This window comes from Haliotis asinina, chromosome 15 (genome assembly GCF_037392515.1).
Source record: "Haliotis asinina isolate JCU_RB_2024 chromosome 15, JCU_Hal_asi_v2, whole genome shotgun sequence".
In the NCBI taxonomy this organism is placed as follows: domain Eukaryota; kingdom Metazoa; phylum Mollusca; class Gastropoda; order Lepetellida; family Haliotidae; genus Haliotis; species Haliotis asinina.
Genome location: NC_090294.1, coordinates 37,385,597 through 37,403,632, shown reverse-complemented (window position 1 = coordinate 37,403,632; position 18,036 = coordinate 37,385,597). Strand labels below are relative to the sequence as shown.

The following is an 18,036-nucleotide window of genomic DNA, read 5'->3' as shown; positions in this document are numbered from 1 at the left end:
GTTACTGTTGGGGGTACCTCCACTGAAGGGGTCACTTCCCTCACTGTTGGGGGTGTGGGGGGTATCACCTTGGGAGGGGTTTCCCTCACTGGTTCCTGTGTCACTTCCGTCACCTCGGGAGCAGCATCCATCTATACTATTATTATTATTTTTTCTCTCAAATTGACAATGTTTTGCCGTGATAATCGCCGCCGTCACTGGAGCCAACAACATACCATATTTGTGGTACAGCCCGCAGCTGATAGAGCTCACGGCGTGTTCGATAAAAGGGTCTTTCTCGAGGTCCTCCCACAGGTAAAGTCGGCGCTCTGGTGGAATGGGAAGGAAGTGTGATACAATACCGGTGTATATCTGGGTCATAGCCGATCCTATTGTCTTTGTCATTTCTGATCCGAGCCGGGACTCGTATCTAGCGTACAGCTTATCGATTTCTTCGGCTGACATTTTGTGAATTTTATCCGGAGTGTAGTCTCCAAAGTAATGTTTGGCTTTGCCGCCAACAGCCAACGCCACCAGTTTCTCTCGCTTATCATCAGTGGGGCCTGCCGGCGGCGTGGGGGAGACCCCCAACTGTTCGAGCAATTCCTCACACTCCATCTTATAATATAACAAGTAAGATTTAGTTTTAACTATATAATACCCAATGCAGACAAAACACAGAGAAATGAAGGTTAAGTTGCATACAACAAACACTTCAAATATCATAGCTATACTTAGCATTTGCTTAGCTTTGCTTAGCTTTGCTTAGCTTTAGCACACCCTATATGCTACTGGTTGGTCGGTCTTGAGCACGAGCTTAGCGTGTTTAGTTTCAGCGAGCTGTTTCTTCACCCGTTCCCGTTCTAATTTGCTCATCACATCGTTCTCTCTCAAACACTCCTCGAACGAATCCCTGTCCTTGCAGTGAAATAAGGCCACCCATCGCGTCTGCTCCCTTAGGTCTTTCAACACCGAGTTGAACTTCTGCGTTAGCACCCAGACGCTGTGATTTGCATGCCGGCCGGAGAAGGCCAGGTACGATAGCATGTCTCTCTTTTTTGTTATCTCGCGATTAGCGCTGCAGTCGTCCAGTATGAACAGCGTCGGTTCCCCTTTAAATTTCTCGTGAAGAGCTTTCAACCAGTCCTGCAGGCGTGTCCCAGGGTCGATTTTGTGTACGTCCGGGTCCGTCATCACCCAAGGTCGCGCGTACGTTTTATTCATGCTCAGAGTAGGGCACATGATAACGATGTTATCGAACACATCCTTGTAGTAACCCTCCAACATATCCAACACGAAAACGGTCTTCCCACAGCCAGTCTGCCCGCACACTATGGCGCAGTGTGGGTCAGTGGGTAGTTGTGGGTACCCCTGGGGGGTGTGGGGGTCTCCCCCACTAGTAGATGGCTTGCACGAATCTCCCATTGTCTATATTAAGTTGCGCGTCCATAATAACGTACAGATATAATTTCAACTTACCAGCGGGTTGAGCCTTCTTAGTAATCTGGATGGTTATCCCTTCGCTGCCGTTATCTATACGGCGCCCGCTACCGTGCAGTTTATCATCATCCGTGGATCGCATGTCCAACCATAGGGCGTACTTGGTGGTCAGGTATTCACCGATCTGCACGGAGCCGAGGTCCAGGTCCTTTGTTATATAATCCCCCACTGGTAGCTTTTTTATCTCATCCCACTGCTGGTGTGGTCTCATACCATGACTGAACAGCTGGTTGGGCACGCCCTCGATGGTCACTTCCACCTTTTCAATCTCGGGATTGAAAAACTTCTCGCTGTCCCTCCGGAATGGCTCGTAATCCTCCACGGGGACGACCAGGATACCTTTCATCGATCGCGCCGGCACGTTCAGGTTGATATTCCACACAGTGTCGCTCTTATCTCGCACGACTGATCTATGCCTCAGTACGCGATCGTACAGGATAGCCATCTTCCCAGAGTACTGGCTTCGAACCTGCCTGGCTAGCTCCGGGCTAGTGACCATGTCGAACTCCAGAGAGATGTTGTCTATGGTATAACTGGCCTCATCACCGTTCGGCGTACGCACTACTTTGCTATAGTCGTTAAACGTGAGCTCGTATTCGAGCCTATCACCCAGTGCGGCCTGGTAAAACGGCGCTTGTCCCGTGAGCAACTCGAAGTCGAGCGGCACGCAGAATCGATTCCCGTATGCTCGAGCGATGGCTTTTTCACCGTCTGATAGCCTGTCTAGCTGGTCTGGCGTGAAGGCATACCCTATACGCGACCGGGTTGATTTGCTGATACCCTGGTACACATCATTGACTCGTTCTCCCTCGCTTTTCCAGAGATCCCCGTAGCAGTGAAACACGTCGCTGTCGTCGATGCTCAGCACCTCGTTACCGCTGATCTTGACGGTCGTTTTCTTGATGATGGCTCGACCCACGTTCCGCACTAGCTCGCGTTTGTCGTTGTCGGAGGTCAACGTGATATTGAACGCCAGTCGAACAGTGCCTGGTACAATGAGGTCATTCTCACCAAGGTTTGGAAATCTAACCAGCAGAGTTTGATTCTGGTCTATCTTGCTGGGATTGTTGGTGATGGTCACCGACTGTCGCACGGCTCTGGCGCCTAATGGCTCTCTCAATCTTCTGAAAGGATCTAATTTTCTACCGTACATTGTTATATAAATGAAATATATTTTTAATACTAATGGATGAAGACATAGATATGACGGAGATGTCGGGCGATAGTGCCCAGGCATTCGATGATGACCAGGAGACCTCATTCAGTACGGGCCTACAGCCGGCTGTCGACGCAGTTGAGACCTCATTATCGAAGCAAAGGGCCGAACTCATTAAGGGCGCCGTCAACGATTATTACAACGCAATTGAAACTAGAGACAACATCAAGCAGCCGGGAAGGGAACATTCCAAGTTTACCCTCATCAATAAAACGCTGCGTTTGAAGGCTCACCCGGATGCCGATCTCGTGAATAAAAGCACGGGAAAACCGCTTGCCTTATCAACATTGACCAGAAAATATGGGATTGACTTTATCCGCGATAAACTAGGCTTAGAATATTACGGTGACGCGCGACCTAAGATTCCTCCGGAGTTAGTTCAAAGTCTGGAAGGCATCAGGGACGCCCCATCGGATCAAAACATGACTTATGATATTAAAAAGGTGTTGGCCGACTACGAGAACGAGCCCTTCCCGGGGCTCAAAAGTACCTTTAGGGAACTGCGGGGGTTGGACCTGTTAATGCAAACCATTCGTGGTCATCTCTGGAAAAGCACGGCCAAAATGAGTGAGATAGACGACCACATCGCCTATGAAAGGAAAAAACTCGGTGAAACTGAGGACGAGGCTCTGAAAGCCCCCATCGAGAAACGAATACGTGATTTGGAAGAGGAAAAGAAGGTCTGGCTGGAGACAGCAGCATCCTTCAAAGAAAAGCTTCGATCCCAGGTCAGCCATATACGGGAAACCATCAATCAAGTCCTCCACCGAGACACCACGTTAGCAGACAGGATTCGGATATTGTTCCGGGAGCAAGGGATCACCATCGCCAGAATTCTGACTGCATTGGGTTTCATCATATCAACCCTGGTGGTGTCACTGGTGGGAGGAACCCCCACACCCCCCACACCTGGCGGCGGGGGAACTCCCACAGGTGGTGGTATTAAAGACTGGATAAAAAAACTCGGGGAAGGCCTAGCTAAACTGGCTGGTAAAGCCGCCGAAGCCCTTCCCGGCATCCTGGGTAGCATCGTCTCGTGGTTGTTGGGCGCTCTGGCTAAAACTGCCATGTGGCTCAGTCAAAACATGTGGGCAGCCATCGTCGCCGTGGCGGGTCTGGTGTACGTAGCGGCTAAGAAATCTTTAACCAAATAAGTCCCAAAGTTACCCCACCAACCACTAGGGCTGTTTTATTATCAATATGCTGCTGATAGGGGGGTACCCCCACATGCATATGGGGGTGTGTGGGGGACACATGAACTTTAGGCTCCGGGGGCGGCGCAACTATACCCGTTTCACGTGGTGGGATGTGTGGGATATAGGGGGCGTTAATATCGGGGTTGATACCCAACTTTTGACCCGCCGTGGCTATGACTATTTTGTTGTTATAACCCACCACTTTTTTTACTCTCAGTTGCATATCACTCGGAGCCATGTACAGCCCCACGCCGAACACGTAGTTGACTTTCGATCTGGCGTATTCTAACACGTTTTGGTAACGGTCGATGGCCCGCGGGAGATCAACTGGAGAATTTATAGCATCCTCAACGTTGGAAACGAACTGTTTCTGAGCGTCGTAAGCAGTTCCCTTACCTAGGATGTTGGAACGCGTCATCGACTGCGCACCCAACAGCGCCCACACGTACGTTCGAATCGAGTCGTTCAAGCGTATTGTACCAGCACGAGTGAATTCTTTCGATGTTTTTGAGATCATTTTAGTCCAGGCTGTGGCTGCATCAGGATTGGTTTGCTTTATACAGCTGACATGGATCTTTTCATTCGTTGTGGGGCCTGTAAATGTATGACGGTTTGGGTTGTATGAACCATCTTTAGAACCGGCATAATATGTTCCGGACCTGTAGAAGTACACGAGAACTATTCCGAGACCATGGTTCACACCAGGAAGGCGAAAGTCTTTATTCGTTGGAATCTCAAACTCCCCACAAACACGTTCATAAGCGCGTTTATCATAGGGGTTATTCGTCATACTCCACGCTTTATCTTGGGGAAGAGGAGCACTTATTTCCCTCAATATTCGTCTCGTTTGATAATAAATATGAAACAAAATAACCGCCTTACTCAGTTCGTCTATACCGTAGTCTGGTGTCACACCCGACCCTGTCGTCGCACACCACACAGCAAAGTTGAGTTGGTTCTGCCAAAACTGCATTGGGTTTTGATTCCAGTTTACCACCGCCTGCGCGTTATTAACCGACACAATATAGTTTTCAAAGATATTAATAAAGGTTGTTTTAAACCCCGTACCATCTGCATTCACCACGATTTTCAAGTGTGCTAAATCCATATTATAATATATAAATTATATATTATAATATGTACATAACACTTCCAGGAATAACGAGCGGTGAAGCCGTTCAGCTGACGCACGCGATCGATAACACGTCAGGTCAACTCGAAGTCGCACTCTGCGATATCACCTACCTACCGCAATGGACTAACATCAACGCCAGCAACAATAAGCTGTTCGTCAGTGGGGCTCGCAGTCAGATAACTGACGGCTACTACAGCGTGTGCTCTCTAAACGACGAGGTCTTCAAACCCCTGGGAGCCGAACTCAAGATGAACGACTCAAACGGCACAGTGGTGTTAATCAACAACGGAAGAACCTCATTGAGGCTCGGCCGACCATTAGCGAGGATACTCGGTATGTCTCCTGACGAGATAAAACCAACAACAACCGTCACAGGCACGAAGTTACCCGATCTAGTACCGTACCGAGAGCTGTACATTCATCTCGGTCAGGTGAGCACAACGTACAACATTCAAGGAGGTCACCCTTCCACTATACTGAGAGCAGTGCCGGTGAAAACTGAGAAATACAACGACGGTAGAACTGAGTCGTTTTCACCACGGCAGTATAAGAGATTAACCCAGGGCAACATACCTGAGCTGACAATATCGGTGTTAGATATAAATCATAATCCTGTAAATATAGGATACCTCAGCTTAACGCTTCATGTAAAATGACCAGCGCACAAGGGCCCGGAGTGAAAAAATGCGTCAATATCGGGATCTCCGACCTTGGAGACACGCGCGGTTTCGACGCTCCCGGAGTAGATGGTAAATCGTACGCCTTGCAACTGAAAAACAACATTTACAAACGCGTTGAAATCCCCTCCGGTGGAACCCTAAGTGATATAGTAGATACCACAAGAGCAACAGTCAACACTAAGTACGCCCTTGTCAACACCGGTAATAATAATTGGATAATATACCCATCGTTCAGAGGTAAACTGTTCGACTTAGACGATGTTGAGAGCACTACCGTCGCCCGAAACAAGCCATATATGCTCGTCTTCACCGAAGATGACAAGTGGGTGTTGTTACCCGATAACGACTGGTTTCTCAATATTAGACTCGTCTCTCCCTACGTATTCACGGATAACAAAGACAACCACCTAAACAAAGTCGTGAACAATGGAACCCTGCTCGTGGCTTACGTCCCAACTCAGAGACGTAGCGTAGTCGTCAGCCCAGTCAACACTATGGCAGCCCACATGCTATCGAGTAAACTGACCATACAAAACGTGACATTGCAGTTGGTGTCTGAATTCGAAGGCGTGGTTAAGATACTAGAGAGTCTACCGGCAAACTCAACACTGATCATCAAAGTCTACCTAGGGGAACCATCGGGGAATGATGTCGAGATCGTGAAGGGGTGGGTGAAACAACACCAGTATCAAGTTTGCAACGTTTACGTGCGGGTGGGTGTTGGAGCCGACACCAGTATGGAGGGGGTCAACGTGATCGTGGAAAACAAGATATCACTAACCAAGATCTTCCCGCCTGACAACATACACTTCATGGGTATGAAGTTAACCCCTGAATTATTATCAAAAAACCAGTTGGAAATTATATCGTAATAGTATAATAATGACCAGTCATCACCCCAACACTACACTTAACGACCTAGGAGATACGGAGGGATTCGATCAGCCTGGTGAGGAAGATGAATTATACATCCTGCAATTCAAAGACAACGTGTACAGACGAATGTCGTTATCAGATTTTAAAGAGCCCAAATGGCTGATCAACTTAACACTCACCTCACCTTATATCACATTAACCGAATTGGGGCGTATCTCTAAGATTAGGAACAACGGTATCTGGCCCGGGGATTTCATTCCGGAGAGGGGATTAATAAGAACTAACAAAAATAGGTTAACGTCTTCATTCGAAAATAAATTAACATTTAGTAATCCTGAAATAATATTCCCCCCTTTCACACTCATCATAGAAGTCTTCTTTGAGTATTCAGACAATGGAGACCCTCAAATAGTACACCAAATTTTACCCGGGGTGTCAATACACTGGTTTAGCATACACAAAGGCAAATATTGTCGTATTGTTATACAACGGGATACCACGGGTCCTATAAACCACTTAATAAGCCTCCTTGGGGTTTTTATTACAACAGAAAAGTCTATTAGCCTCTCACCTATTACCCTGAGTGGTAGTCTAGATCTTGTAGACTTCAAATTCATTGATAGACTTTTAACTGAAACCCAATTAAAATATCTTTCAAAATATATATTATAGGATGGGTCTGTACCCAGTCGTAGAGGAAGTAGCGAAGACGCTGGAAACCGTAGATGGGTTCCGCTTGAGACAGTTATGTGATGTGAAACGTCAACTAGAACAAGACCGTGACACGCGGAAAGCACTATGTAAAAAGTACAATAGAGCTTTCAATATCGTGGACGGGGCTGACACTACCCTTATGGCAACCAGCATGGGACTAGAGGCGGCAGGCGTTGGGTTGTTAGCTACCATCGTGGCTGCACCTATAGTGCTAGGTATTGAAATAACGGCTGGGATGGCAGGGGTGTTAGGGTTGGCGCTTAAGTTAGTATCACGCAGACTGCATCGTAAGGCATTGAAACACGACGAGATCAGGGTTCTGGCCGAAGCAAAGCTGAACACAGTGAGTGAGCGTATTTCCACGGCACTCTCTGATAGTAAGATCTCAGAAGAGGAGTTTCGTTCAATCCTCTCTGAACTCAAAAAATATAACGGAATGAAACAAGATATTCGATCCAAGTCTCGTAAGTCTGCTATCAGCGAGGACGAGAAAAAAAAGTACATAGAACAGGGGATACAAAAAGCCCAGCAAGCCTTTATTATGAACACCAAAGAGATCGTAGGCGGTTCACGTTAAACTGTTTCATCGATATAAACATGACATAGGCCGTCAACTTTTTATAGTGTGAGGTATCTATACCAGCCGGGGGAACACGAGGGTGATAGCCGTAAGCGGGCCACCGATCCTATATGGTCAGTCAAAACTTACAACATAGATAAAGTGGATATGAAAGCCGACGAACCTAACTTGTACTACTTGAGGGATGGGCCGGGTAGGGGGTTTGTAAGAGAAGAATTATTGATCGTACCGTACGGCACAGTGTTACCTCCAACACACGTTAAGTAGTAGGGGTAATAGTAGCAAGAGCTAATGGCCCAACCAAAGCCTTATTTACTAAATAAGGCTTTGTAGAGACATTTCTTGAAAGTGGTCCAGAACTGTCATTGTATATACTACTTGTCAAACCAAGTCAACGAGCCTGACCACCTGATCCCGTTAGTCGCCTCTTACGACAAGCATAGTCGCCTCTCCAACATGAAATAATGAAACGGTTTTCATATCTCCGTCTTCACTTCATACACTGATATGATAAAATAAATACAGCACATCTTAGCCGAGAACCTAAAAACACAGGTCATCTTCATTTCTCAATTAAATTGTTAGCAAAAATAGCAAGGGATCAAAAATTTCATTTATAATTATTATTTGTGAAATATGTCATAATTCGCAGTACCGCCGTACTATTCTGTTAGGGACGTTCGTGTACGAGAGTCTATTCCATGTGATGGTTCTGCGATTCGAATGAGGAGACACACATATACAAATACGGACAGTCTTATAAGTATGTGTGAGAGGATTTATTGATCTTGGCTGTTGCTTGGAATCATTCATCTAAACATTGACCGGTGCAATAGCTTGAAAAGGTCAGTCAGTGGAACTTTTAGTAAAACAACAAATCAACATTGTCGGCTGGGTGGTCTGGTTTTGATGACCGCTGGTCGTCGAAATGATGGTTACAGATCTAGAGTTACGAAGTCTGAAGCTGCACGCCATCTGTAAAGCAAACGTGGATATATGTACATTGTACATGAATACATACACTAGGCGTCATTCTCGAAGGGTCACGAAATGGGTAACATTATTTCTTAAAAGTTACAAATCTTCGTTTTCGTTAGTAATATACACAACTGAATGTTTAAAAAACTTTCTGAACTGTAATGAAGAGGGCCGCAGGTATATGTTTCGGATTACTTCTTGTACGTCAAAGAATTGATTTATACAATCTTAACATGGATAGGCTACTATCTATTGATCTTTAGGGATCTGGTCAAACTTAGGGACGGGTTGCTGTCAGCTTTAATCTAAATCAAGGTGCTGTTGGTAGTCTGTAGCAGAGATTTCACGTCAGTGGGACCGTGAAATATGCACGTCGACCAGGTCGCCGCAAAGTCAGAACAGTCCGAGATGATAGGCATGATTAACACTGCGTTACGTAACAGATTTAGACCCTTAGACAGAACACTTTAATGTTATTAATGTAAGGATATTCAGAGGCACCGTTCGTTGATGCTCAAGGGCCACCGGACTCCGCTGTAGGCAACATGCAGTTCGTCCACCACTAACACCACGTCACAGGCAGCGTTTGAGATGGACTGGACCGCTGAAATCTACTGATCTCGTATGCTCTTCACAGGCAGGCTCAGGTTTGGGCAGAGACAACTCCGACTGGACGTGCCCACCGGACATGGTCGGGTCAGCGTTATCAGGATGAGATTTGGGGTATAGCAGGGCCAGTCCGGCAAGCTTAAAAAGCTTTTCATGTCTTTTATGGTCGACCCTCTTTACTGCAAGAAGACAACGCTGAGCCTCCTAGGGCCAGGATTGACATGGAAATCCTTGCCAGATCCCAAACCAATTGAACATGCGGGAATGAACTCGGTCGACGCGTGCACAGACGTCAACCAGCACCTGTTGATCTCCCAGGACTTCGCAGAGGTCTAGTAGAGGAATGGAATGCGATCCCGCAAGCTTTCTTTTTAAACTTTATAAGGAACGTGAGAACAAAATGTCGGACGAACGAGAAGGGTACGCAACAGTTGGTATGGTCGAGTGCTTCATGTCTGTCATTTTCATTTTGGGGTTTGGTCTACATAATTCATGTTTTCTAGTGTTAATCACTCACTCTTAGTTCTGTTATGTCTGAAAAACTTTTCTTTACCTGTGCTGTGTATCAGGTGACCCTTAATTAATGACGTCCATCTCGTTGAAAACATGGGTTAGTTGCCCTGATTGTTCATATGCAAGAAAACAACTCTTAATGTGCCATGGAGTGATACTGTCAGGCTATTGCTAAGAACAGCCTTAAACTATAGTTACTCATTCATGCATGCTATTTTAGTGCCTAATCAGTTTTCTTTATTACGGGTCATTACGTCATGCAGTTTGTTAAAAACTATTTTGCAGCATATTGAAATCACAAGTCTTCTTATTTTTAGCTTCAAACCCTCTTATGTATTGTGTTTTTAATGTCGTGTTCATGTTAACAATTTGGTGGGTTCACTTTTCACTTTCGCTGTTATTTCAAATAGTAATATACAATGAATAATAATATACATCCCTCTTTTATAATTGCACTCCATTTGAACCATATAGTGTTTCTTTGTAGCTGAAACTTTAACCGTAGTTTGGAAGTGCAATTCGCGAATCAAAATTGAAATCAAGTAATTACAAATCGCTTCAAGGATCGTGCTCAATAATGTGTCTTAGATACTCCATAAAAATTAGATAACGCTACAATTACTGCATTAATCCTGTTAGTGCTGATCTAAATCCACTGTCAATAATACACAATAAGCTTGATTTGGGCACTGTGTTTTATCTACCTGTATTTACTGGACTGCATCTTACAATGGATAGAAGGTTTCGAATTTGTCAGCTTTACGTATTAAGCATTACCTTGTAAGCATATTTTTCCCGCTATTTAGAGGCGGTCAAGTGTCCCGACCAAAACACTTATATTGACTTGAGTTATTAAAATAGATGACGTCATTCAAGCAATGACGTCGTCCTATTGTTAACATGTCACAGTATGGTTGATATCACTTTATTGGTTTGTAGTGAAAATGAAATAGCTTTTCTTGACTAAATGAACATAGTTTGGTTTTTAGAAGTTTTTTTCGCGGTAATTACATAATAAAACAATTGAAGACTGGTGCATTCGGTCAATAGCTGCTTTCATGGACCCGCAAAAAAAATAAATATATTTTTAGCGGGTCCATAAAGACAGGTATTGTCCAGACTATAGTTGTATATTATATTACTTTCTCATATTGATTGTCTCACGTAAACTGTCTACGTACCTCCCTCACAACGAGCACATGTCTTTCTGCAGTGGTCATCGACCCAAACCGAGTAGGTGTCGTTGGTACAGAGGCCGCTGCCGTAGGCCATGCAGTTGGTCACGGTGTCCTTGCAGGCGCGAGGTGGATGAGGGACCCCTGCAAGTTATCACTCTCCACGTTAGGAATAAGTAAAATTTTAGGGGCAATAGGGTGGTTTACATCATACTGTTTCACCTTGACAGACTCATCGTCCGGGTTTTGTTCCATACTATGACGCCTTGGTGCCTTTTCGTATCCATTTACTATACACGGGTGTAAATTAATAAATGCGAATATTGGGTAATGTTTACATAATGCATTTTAGAAATATTGTGGAATCGAAGCCGGGTCTTTAGAGGAACCAGTGAATGCGATTACCATCGCATTACCCCAATGTGGCAAGTCGAATCAAACCTCTAGTAGTGTTGACTGTAATGTCTTTTGTCTTTGTAACACATATGGGGTATATGGCTAATATGTAACTGTGCTTTCATGGTTTGTTATTACAACTATGTACAAAAGTACGGTAAACATGTCGACACAGATGTAAACATGTGTCCAGTAATGTCCACGGACCTTCGGGAAACAGGTTGAGTGTTGACCATCACGCCTAGGGGCAAAGACCATTCATCCATACGTCCAAGCACACATCCCGCGACGGCTATCATTATTGTATTCTATACTAGAAGGGTGAAACATACCAAGGACTTGGAAGTCCCGGGAATCTGCCATAGCTATCTTCATGAATTAATCAGCTATGGATTGGGCAGTTCAATGTGTCCGTTTAGGTCAATATGATACCGATGAATCTTAACTCCAAATTGGTTCATGATCATGTTCATTTCAACGCAGAATATAATGATATACGTATATCTCTTCACAGTTTCACCAAAAGTAAAGCTCGCAGGACATGTTTGATGGTCTAACATAAAATTTCTTGAATGCTGCCTGAAGAGGTTTTTATGTTTGTTTGTTTGTTGTTTAACGTCAGTTCCACAAATAGTACAGCTATAAGGTGGTTGTTTGTACATAATCGAGTCTGGACCTGACAATCCATTTATTGGAATACAATGACATGTGTCAACCAAGTCAGCGAGTCTGACCACCCGATCCCGTTAGCTACCTCATACGGCGAGCAATGGCTGTTGAAGACAATTTCTAACCTGGGTTACCAAGGGTGGCCTGAAGACGCATTGTGACGCAAACAGGAGAAGCAAACACCCTGAGACAAGTCGACTGCCTCTGTGGTCCATAGGATGTACGTAGTGTCTGCCTGAACAGCGGAAGGTGGGGTTTCGATCCCTGGCCACGTGTCAGCAAGAGACCCCTGCCTGTCCCGTGCCGTTATGTGGATGAGACACAAAGGACTCCGGGGATCGGACAGTGGTCAAACCCGCATTAGTTCCGTCTGATACCCCCACGCAGGCGCACAAGCACACGTGCATGCACGTAGAGTATAAGAGCAATAACCAAGAACTCTACGATAAAAGACATTCACCTCATCTAACCTGACTGTATCCTTAGATTTTACGGTTCTGATATCCAACAACAAGTAAGGTCGGACGGGAGCAATATACTGAAGAACAAAAGAAACGCAACTCTGGGTTTTTGCCAAGTTTTTGTTATGAAAATTGCGTTTCTTTTGTTGTTCAGTACATATACTTGAAGCTAAAAATATGTGAAACTTTTCCTCACTAAATGTGTAATTTTTCATGGAACTGAAAATATGCAGTAACTTTATAGTAGTGTCAGATTATGATGCAGATCGAGCCATTTTGAATCGAAAACAGTTTGAAATATTCTAACATAAATGGAGATGAAAAATACAGATGACGAAAGGTCAAGCTGACCTGATTTTGATGTGAAAAGATAACACATCAGTACTTTTTTTCATGTTGATGTAAAAAGATACACATCAGTATTCTTTTTCCATTTTGAAGTGAAAGGATCTGTATTTTTTTCTTTACAGCACGGCTTAATTTGGGCATAACTTTCCATGTCTGTGAGAATCTTGAGACAATTGTTTTCATTATGTGACTTCAGATTGAAAAGTCAAGACGGTAGGGAGATAGGAAACAAAACAAAACAAAACAGTCCACGAACCAGCAACATAACTGCCTATGACGTACCTTTACAATACCCACAGAATTCCATGCAGTTGTGTCTAGACCAGTCCTGGTATTGGCCATGGCAAATATGTGCTTCATAGTCATGGCAGTTGACTTTGTCTTTACACACTGGAACAAAACAGAGACAATGTTGGACAAGTCGTCTGTCGTTATAGTTTCTTAGACTTTCCAGAAGCTTGGGCTCTTCATGGGTTCGAATTTTGTTCATCTCACCTAGCTAGTGACTGAAAGAGATCCGGCTCTTGCACTGTCAGTAGCGACTCTATTGCATCAATATTCCAGTGTTCTATTCAGAATTTACGATATCGATCAGCAGAATAACGCAATGCAAGATCATGAGCTTACCCCCTAACACTTAGCATGCAGTCGAATTGTTAGAAGCAAAGACACATAAAGAGTATTCGTTCCGAACTCAGTGAAATAATATACGACAAAGGTTCGTATAAGCCCATGTTTGAAGTTGAAACAAATCAGAAATGGTATTCGATGGTATTTGTTACGAGATCCCTTTGGACTTTAAGGTATCAACGTTTTGGCGACTGGTTTCAGCCTTTTGAAAATCAGCATGAAAACCCCAGTCTGCATGAGAAGCAAACATAGTTTGTTGATAAAGAATTCTAAACCGAATCAGTACGGAAGACAAACAGTGTTCCTAAAGAAGAATTCTAGCTCAGATTAACACGTGCAGTCAAACTGTCAATTCTGAACATTTGGGTGAGTGAGTACAGGTTTGCGTCGCTTTTAGCAATGTTCCAGCGATATCACAACGGTGACACCAGAAATGGGCTTCACACGTTGTACCCATGTGGGGAATCGAACCCGGGTCTTCGGCGTGACGAGCGATGGCTTTAACCAAAAGGCTACCCCATTGTCCCCTGAGTGTTCGGGATTTTCATTTTTAATGAGCCCATTAAGACGTTTTCATCACTAAAATAATTAAAAGAAATAAATCTTGCACACAAAACAATTTATCTACAAGGTCCAACATGGCCAATGCACGACTTCCAGAAAATACTTTTTGTTTAAACAGATTCAGAATACCGTCCCATCCTCTACCTTACCCAAACTATCTTCAGGAACACGAGATGGACAAATATGTAACCAAAAATACTCACGGACTGGAGGTATTGATTCCAAATCTTTTACAGCCAATTCTTCAGCTGAAAATGTTCAAACATCATGTGACGTGCAAAGTGAATAAAATTCAGCCAGAACAGTCCCACACAGATTCTTAGCATGTAGACATAACAATATCATTTTAAACGGCAGATGCAGAATGTGGAAAAGGTGGAATATGCAAAAATCAGCAGGCGGTTTCAGCACTTCATTTCAATATAATTTGACAGTAATCGATATTAAGACAATTCCTGAAATTGAATCCGGGTTAATTTGTCGTGCTTGTTGGCTTTTAGGCGCAAACATATCCCTGTGTTTGTAAACGCCTGTCATAAAAAGAGAAACGATACATGAAATTGTTCACGCAGAAAAAGGTTACCACGTAATGCACGTGCAATGTGTCGGAAACGTGATTAGAGACATCGAGTATTAACGACCAAACCAAATTCATCATTTCATTACGACGTAAACGAAGAGTGAATACTTCTGACCGAAATATCTCTATGGGACGTTTGGAAACAGTGGAGTCCCGGCCTGACGTTGCAAGACACTTAATCGTTCACCACAGCACGCTATCTCCATTGTGACATCGATATACAGTCAAACCCCGTTGTGTCGAACTCGTTGGGTCCAAGGGGAAAGTTCGACTTATCCGAGTGTTCGACACATCCGTCAGCATTGAAAAGACCAAGAACCAACACGACCACGTTGCTTAACACATCGTTATTTTGCAGTAGGATACACATACGAACAATATATCTTTGCAATAAACGAACCTGCTTCAATTCAACCCAAGACCGTACCAGAAATGGACGGTGAAGAGTGATCAATCTTGCTCAGGAACGATTCGTCCGGGTGTTTGACCTACGTCGCAGATCTGCTACATCACCAGACACTGCGGGACAGGTGCCTGGTCTTCGAAGAATTTCAGTGAGATCAAACCATTTGAAAGAAGTGGGGAATATAAATAACATTTGGACCTGTCCTGACACGACTTCGCCGATAACGACGAATCCAGTGGTCAACAGGGTACAGGCATGGAAATGGAGAACTGGTTGTCAGCGATAAATCGTATTTCCTCCTGCAACGATGGGGACGGAGACAACGTGTTTATCGATACGAACGTTTAGCGCCGAACTGCTTCCGACTCGCGGACTGATCTGGTGGTGGTAATGTCATGGTAGGAACAGTCATGTCGCTATTTTCGGAAGAGTGAGTGAGTGTAGATTTACGCCACGCGCAGCAGTATTCCAGCTACATGGCTGCGGTAGAAATAATCAAGTATGAACCAGACAATGAAGTGATCTTTGCAAATGAGGTATTTCAGCCCGACGTTCCTCGAGTTAAGATATCGTTAACCGTTCTAATGACGTAGTACCTGTACAGAGACGGCAGTAGTAGCGGCACTTGTACTTCGCCCAGTCTGCGTAACTGGGATCCGAGCACGATGACTTGTCATAGTCCACACAGTCATCGTCAACGTCGGTGCATGGTGGGGAGACGCTTGCCGATACTGAGTAGAGAGGAGTATTGTTTTGTTAGAACTCCATCGGGAATACCATTTATGAAAGTAATCAACGGCAGACGCCTGGTTACAGAACGTGGGACAGTTCAGTCGTTAATGCGTTTCTGGTCGAATTGGTACAAAGTGTGAAGCCGAGATATGACGGGATACTTGCTGTAGATTTACTGCGGATGGTAACCTACGTAAAGCTATATTCTACCACAAAGAAAATACACAATTTCGTAAGAGCATATTTCAACTTGGTTCAGCCTGACAGTTTTGCGAAATGCTCTCATGGTAGTGGTCCGTGAAGGTCCGGGGTAGAAAAGGCCTTCAGCAGCCCATGCGTGCCATAAAAGGCCATTCTGCTCGTCGTACGAGGCGACTAACGGGATCGGATGGTCAGGCTCACTGACTTGGTTGGCACCTGTCATCAGTTCCTAATTGCGCAGATCGATGCTCATGTTGTTGATCACTGGATTATCTGATCCAGGAAATCTAGTGATCAGTAACAAGGAATACACGCATTTGGGATACGATGACATATGTCAACTAAGCCAGCGATGGGAGTCACACGTTGTGCCTATGTGGGGAATCAAACCTAGATCTTCGGCGTGACGAGCAAACGCTTCATCCGTTAGACTAACCCAACGCCCCAAAAACTTCCCAAAGCAGCGCTGAACTCTTTTTGGTCTTAGTACTAAACATGAATCATACTTGCGAGTACTGCAGTAACTAGAGCGAGAAAAATATTGCTTATCTTTGTTGCAATTTATGCTGACTGACCTTCACATAGATTGCATGTTCTCCGACAGTTTTGTGCGGCCCACGCTTGATAAAGTCCGTCACACACCGCTTCTCCAAAACTCTCGCAGTTGTGTGACTTGTCCACGCAAGCTGAAATGGACTTAATCGGGATTAATGACTTCGGCTTTGAAACTACCCGTGTTAGAATTGATCCATGCTCATGATTCCGAAGCGACTAACGGAATCGGATGGTCAGAGCTCCTGGCTTCGTTGACACATGTCATCGTATACTAATTGCGTAGATTGACGCTCATGCTGTTGATCACTGGATTGTGCGGTCGATGCTGGTCCTTTCTTAGATCACAGCCATATAGCGAGGATAGTGCTGAGTGCGGCGTAAGACTACACTCATTCACTCTCTCGCCCACTCACTCACTCACTCACTCACTCACTCACTCACTCACTCGAACAGTTTTCCAAGCATGAAATGTTGAATGTACAAAACGGCGAATTTTTAAACCTCGTTTCCTTTGATGATTATTTGTCCTGAATAGCAAAATAAACGGATTCCTAAAACATGCGTGAGTCTTGTATCTATACAGTTAGTTGAAACAAGACCTCTAAACACCTTTTATAAGGAACCTCAGTTTATTTTCAGGAAATAGCCTGAATTAGATATCCACGTATGATAACGATCGATACCTACCTGAGTTGTGACAAGATCCTCCAAATGATAACAAGTACAGGCATGATCAAAGAAAGGAGAAAAGATCAGGTAAATGATTCATTATTTACGAATTAGAAATGGCCTTACTCAGTGATAACATTAGCTAATTGTTATACACACAAGCGCACACACACACACACACACACATACATATTTTCCTTACAGTCTAGCCCTCCCTGCAATGGTAAATGAAACAGACAGGTTCCTTTTCAATTTAAATTGATTTCTTTGTTACTATCAAAATATATATATTCATGGACTAAGGGTTGTCTAAAAATGTATACTAATATTTGCTACACCGTTTTTCAATGATAAAACACTTCACCGTCACAAAACAGAACTTACGATCCGCTGGGACACATGAAACTAGACCTAGGAAGAGCACCGGTCTCAACATCGCCAAACTTGTCAAACGCTTGTAGTCTTCAGCAAACGGGAACACGGTGTTGAAGATTACACAAATGTTTCTGAGTCATATCTTCATTATTGACAAATAGATAAGAAAAGAATTAGTTAATGTCACAACCAACAAGTCTTGTCGGTACTGGGCATATCGTAGACATTGTGTTGGTGGTTTGGTAGGCATGATCGGTTTCGATTCCGTACATGGAGACACTAATAAAGTGTGTCATCTA

General features: G+C 44.2%; 1 protein-coding gene across 1 annotated transcript; it reads right to left on the bottom strand.

Moving 5' to 3' along the window:
* Nucleotides 1-8,636: 8,636 nt before the first annotated feature.
* LOC137265901 (uncharacterized) lies at nucleotides 8,637-17,864 on the bottom strand. The gene is made up of 7 exons (XM_067801364.1): nucleotides 17,747-17,864; nucleotides 16,714-16,824; nucleotides 15,802-15,936; nucleotides 14,423-14,467; nucleotides 13,308-13,415; nucleotides 11,158-11,295; nucleotides 8,637-8,851 (listed from the first exon to the last, which is right to left on the bottom strand). The coding sequence occupies exons 1-7, from the start codon at nucleotides 17,796-17,798 to the stop codon at nucleotides 8,826-8,828; spliced, it is 615 nt and encodes a 204-aa protein (XP_067657465.1). The 5' UTR covers nucleotides 17,799-17,864; the 3' UTR covers nucleotides 8,637-8,825.
* Between the last annotated feature and the right edge of the window lie 172 nt (nucleotides 17,865-18,036).